The sequence below is a fragment of the Canis lupus genome, chromosome 19 (genome assembly GCF_048164855.1).
Source record: "Canis lupus baileyi chromosome 19, mCanLup2.hap1, whole genome shotgun sequence".
NCBI lineage: Eukaryota > Metazoa > Chordata > Mammalia > Carnivora > Canidae > Canis > Canis lupus.
In genome coordinates, this window is record NC_132856.1 from 55,333,980 (window position 1) to 55,338,420 (window position 4,441).

At 58.0% G+C, this 4,441-nt stretch overlaps 1 protein-coding gene across 1 annotated transcript; it reads right to left on the minus strand.

Moving 5' to 3' along the window:
- Positions 1 to 772: 772 nt before the first annotated feature.
- Positions 773 to 3,951, minus strand: TNFSF9 (TNF superfamily member 9). The gene is made up of 3 exons (XM_072788223.1): positions 3,706 to 3,951; positions 3,187 to 3,217; positions 773 to 2,209 (listed from the first exon to the last, which is right to left on the minus strand). The coding sequence occupies exons 1-3, from the start codon at positions 3,949 to 3,951 to the stop codon at positions 1,713 to 1,715; spliced, it is 774 nt and encodes a 257-aa protein (XP_072644324.1). The 3' UTR covers positions 773 to 1,712.
- Between the last annotated feature and the right edge of the window lie 490 nt (positions 3,952 to 4,441).

Consider the following 4,441-nt stretch of genomic DNA (forward strand, 5'->3'; position numbering starts at 1 on the left):
TTAAATAAAAATTAAAATTAATTTAAAGGCAGCCCCGATGGCTCAGCGGTTTAGCGCCGCCTTCAGCCCAGGGCGGGATCCTAGAGACCCAGGATCGAGTCCCATGTCGGGTTCCCTGCATGGAGCCTGCTTCTCCCTCTGCTTGTGTCTCTGCCTCTCTCTCTATGTCTCTCATGAATAAATAAGTTAAAATCTTTAAAAAATAAAAAAATAAAATTAATTTAAAAAATTAAAAAAGAATTATTTAGTTATTTGAGAGAGAGAGAGAAAGAGAGAGAGAGAGCACAGGAGCAGTGGGAGGGGCAGAGGGAGAGAGAGAATCCCAAGGAGATTCCCCACTGAGTGTGCAGCTGACACAGATCCTACAACTCTGAGATCATGACTTGAGATGAAATTAAGAGTCAGTTGCTTAACCGACTGAGCCACCCAGGTGCCCCTTTAAAATACTCTCCATTAAAAAAAATAATAATAAATAAATAAATACTCTCCATTGCAAATTCCATAGTCAATTTTTATATAATGCAGTCTTCGATTTTCCCTACGCTTGTACCCATAGCCACCTGTGGCTCGCAGTGACAAGTGAGTATAGGTTGGTCTATTCCTTCAAAGGCTACAGGACCTGGAACAACATAGATGTCCTCACTTCACTTGCTTGTCAGTCATGTTGAGCAACTTCTTTGCTAAATCAGATAACGGTCTGAAAACACAAGACAAATACTTCCTCAATTTCTCCTGTGCTATTCACAACATAACAGCTCAAGACAAGACACACTTTCAAGTTTAATCTACATGTTTAATCCACAATTTCTCCATCGCTGTCTTAAATAAATGATCTACACACAATACATGAAGTCAACCTGGAACATTTGCAGATGCCCCTGGCCGATTTTAAGTTCCCAGCATGAGGTCACTGAACAGAGTTGGCAAGCAAGGTCCTGCAGAACGACGTTACACAGTACTTCCGCTACGCAGATACAAATAGGTCGTCACCAGCATAGAGAAAAACAAAACGGGAATGAAGTCCCTGAAGCATAGGGTAGTTAGGTCTCAAATAAGATAACTCACGCTGTCTGGCATACAGCAGAGGCTCAATACTTTGTAGTCAGGAAGTTTCTAAGTATCGTATAATCCAGTACCACACACCATCTCACAGTCTCCCATGTGGTCCGGTCACACAGGGTCACGCACAATCATAGTCCTAGTGTCAAGCAGGCATACCTGACTGCCAGCTTGGCAAAATGCTGGGCTACCTGTCTTGTTCACAGCTGTGTCTTCAACACCTAAAACAGTGCCTGACACACAGGAGATGCTCAAAACAACTTTCATGAATGATGCTCACACAGCATAGTCACACAGAGCCCTGAAGACTAGTGCCTTGAATGTCATAGCAGGTCTGGGGATGAGTCTTTATTTCTCACATATTAACATAAATAAAGTTTTTTTTTTATCTGTTTTGTTTGCTGATGTTTCTCCAGCCCTGTAGCAGGCCTTACATACAGCAGATGTTCAATAAATATACATTGAATGGATTAATATAAAGTACACTGTTGAGCTCAGGCTCAGAATAAATACCCAAAGTTCAACTGGGGGCAGGAATGGGAGAGCGACTTGGAGAGTCCTCGAGGAGGGGATCAGCAGCGGGGACCCCTGCCAAGCCAGGTGAGGTAGAGTAGCGAGGCATCACCAAGAGCCCCAATAAAAGAAGGCAGCATTCATTCTCCATCCAGGGGCGGGGACCCAGGCCCCGTGTCCATGGGCCATGACGAGGGGAGTCCAGTGGGGACTTTGGTGGCCACTCTGAAGAGGCCCAAGATCGTGGCACCTTGTGCCAGCTGCCAGGCAGGGTGGGCCCCTGCCTCAGCTCGCAAGTGAACACGGAGGCGCTGGCCTGCGTCCAGGTGCAGCAGGCTGCCCCGGAAACCAGCTGCTGAGTCACGGGCCTCCGAGGATGGTGGAGGCAGGTCCAAGGTCAGGTCCAGGGCTGCAGCCTCGGTGCCAAGTGGCTGCAGGTGCAGGGCAGCAGAGACAGAGCCGGAGCCCGTGCTGGACATTACCCGCTGCAGCTTCAGGTGCAAGAAAACATAGTAGAGCCCGGGTTCCACCACCATCAGCTCCCGAGTGTGCTGGTCATAACTCAGGCCCGGCCCCAGGAATACACCTGCCAGGCCCGGGTCACTGTACCAGCGCAGGGGTCCTTCCTTCAGCTGTACTGAGGGAGGAAGAAGAGAGGGAGGTTCCTTGAGCTGGGCTGTGGAGCCAGGGTGCAGCCCAGGGGAGGGGTGCTGGGGCTCTGAGCTGGAGAGGGACAGAGGTCTCAGAAGGAAGAGGGAAGTGAGGTTGGCAGATGCAAGGGAAGGAGGGAGGACAGGACTTCCACAGAGGAGAAAGTGCAAAGGAGTGGGCATGGGGGTGGAGGGGTAGTGGGGTGAGGGGGTGGAGGGTTCAGGGCTGGGGGTGGGGTGGAGGTGGAGGGGTAGGGGGTGGGAGGTTCAGGGTTAGGGTGGGGGGTAGGGGTGGAGAGTGTGTGGAGGGTAGGGGGGTAAGGGGGGGGAGGAGGGCGTGGGGAGCCAGGGTGGGGAAAGTAGAAGGTAGCACTGGGAGGGGGTACAATGCCAAAGATGGGAGGGGCAGTCAGACTGGGGAGAGCTCAGGAGGGAGGGAAGGAAGGCGCCTGGTGAGAGAGGCGAGGGGACTGGGGGAGGTGGCAAAGCCCAGAGGGGACACAGAGGGAGGAAAGAGAGTCTCAGGAAGGGGGAGAAGACAGAGGGGCAGGGGTGGGGAGGAGGAGTCTGGAAGAGGAAAGGAGTTAGCAGGAGGTCTCCAAAACCGGCAACTGGGGGTGGGAGGAGGGCCCCCCACCCCCGCCGCACCTCCCAGAGCCCAGCCGGAGAGACAGAGGCAGGTGGGATCTGTGGGATCAAGCCCCAGGTCGGTGGAGGCGGGGAGCCTGAGACACGTATATTTGGGGGTCAGAGGAGGAAAAGCCGACACCCTGAGAGGGCCATGGGAAGGCCAGGAAGACAGAGCGGGCTTAAAGAGGTGAGGGGACAGCTTTTAGAGAGGAACGGAAGAGGACGAGATGGAGGGCGCGGAGGCCTCCCTGTCCCGGGGCTCCTCCGCCTGTTGCCACCCCTGCCCGCCACCCCCGCCGCGTGCGCCCAGGCGGAGTGACCGCGGGACACTCACCATCTCGGGCCACCAGCTGCGCGAACACGGCCTGCGGAGAGAGGACAGGCGGAAAGTGGATGGAGGCCCCCGTCGCGTTGCCGCAGCCCCCCGGAAAGTGGGGGTCCCCGGGGTCTGCGCAGGCCTTGAGCCCTCCCCCGCGCTCCAATGAAGGCACAAGCCTACACGCTCTGCCGACGCCGGTGGCTCGCCCTGCCCCAACCCTGGGGCAGGAACAGGGACAGAACCTCGTGATTCCGCAGACGAAAGAGGAGAGGTTCCCTCCAGGCGCCCTCGGGAGGGAGAGGGGGAGACCCCGGGAGCCCAGGGCCAAAGCGACGATCTCCCGCAGTTAGCAAAGAACCGCGAGCTCCCGCCGCGGCTCGGGGATAAAGAAGAGGCGCCGGCGTCCGCGATGGAGAGGGATACGCTGCGGGGCCCGGGATGCGGAGGGGAGTCTCACGGGGGTGCCCCCCGCCCCGAGGCCCTCAACAGAAGGGGTGCTCTCGAGGGGGAGAAGGGGCTCCGGGCGCCTCTCACCTGCGGGGAGTCGGGGAGGCGGGCGCCGGCGTCCGGCAGGGGCGCGGGGAGCGCGGGGAGCGCGGGGAGCGCGGGGGGCCGGGGCCCGGGGACCACCCAGGCGCGGAGCGCGCAGGCGGCGCAGGTGCCGACGAGCAGCAGCATCGCGGCGCTCAGCGCCCAGGGCAGCGGGCTGCAGGCGCGGCCGGGGGGCGCGGGCGGCCGCGGGGCCTCGGGGTCCGGGGCGGCGTCGCTGCGGGGGCGCATGGCCGGCGGCGGGCGGCTGCAGCCGGGCCGGGGGCCCCGCGCTTTATAGCAGCTCCGGAAGCCGCGTTTTCCGGGGCGGGGCGCGTGGGGATCCCGGCGCCCGGCCCTCTCCGCCTTCCGCCTGAAGTTTCCCTAACTTTCTCTTCTCTGAATCTCTCCACTTTCCACCTCCCTGGGCGCCCTGCTCCGCCCGCCCCGCCGTTTCCTCTTTGTCCCTAGCTCTGTCCCTCCTGTGTCTCCTGGGTTATGTCTCTCCGCCCCCGTCGCTCTGGGGGTCCCTGTGTAACTCCGCATGGCCTCTGGTCTCTGGGCCCTTCTCGCTCTTAATCTGCCCCCCGACTCTGTGGACTGTCGCTGGAGGAGGTCTCAGAGAACCTTTCCATCTCTTGGCCTTGGTATTACTTTTTTTTCTTTGAGGTTTTATTTACGTATTCATGAGAGACACAGAGAGAGGCAGAGGCAAAGGCAGAGGGAGAAGCAGGCTCCCTGC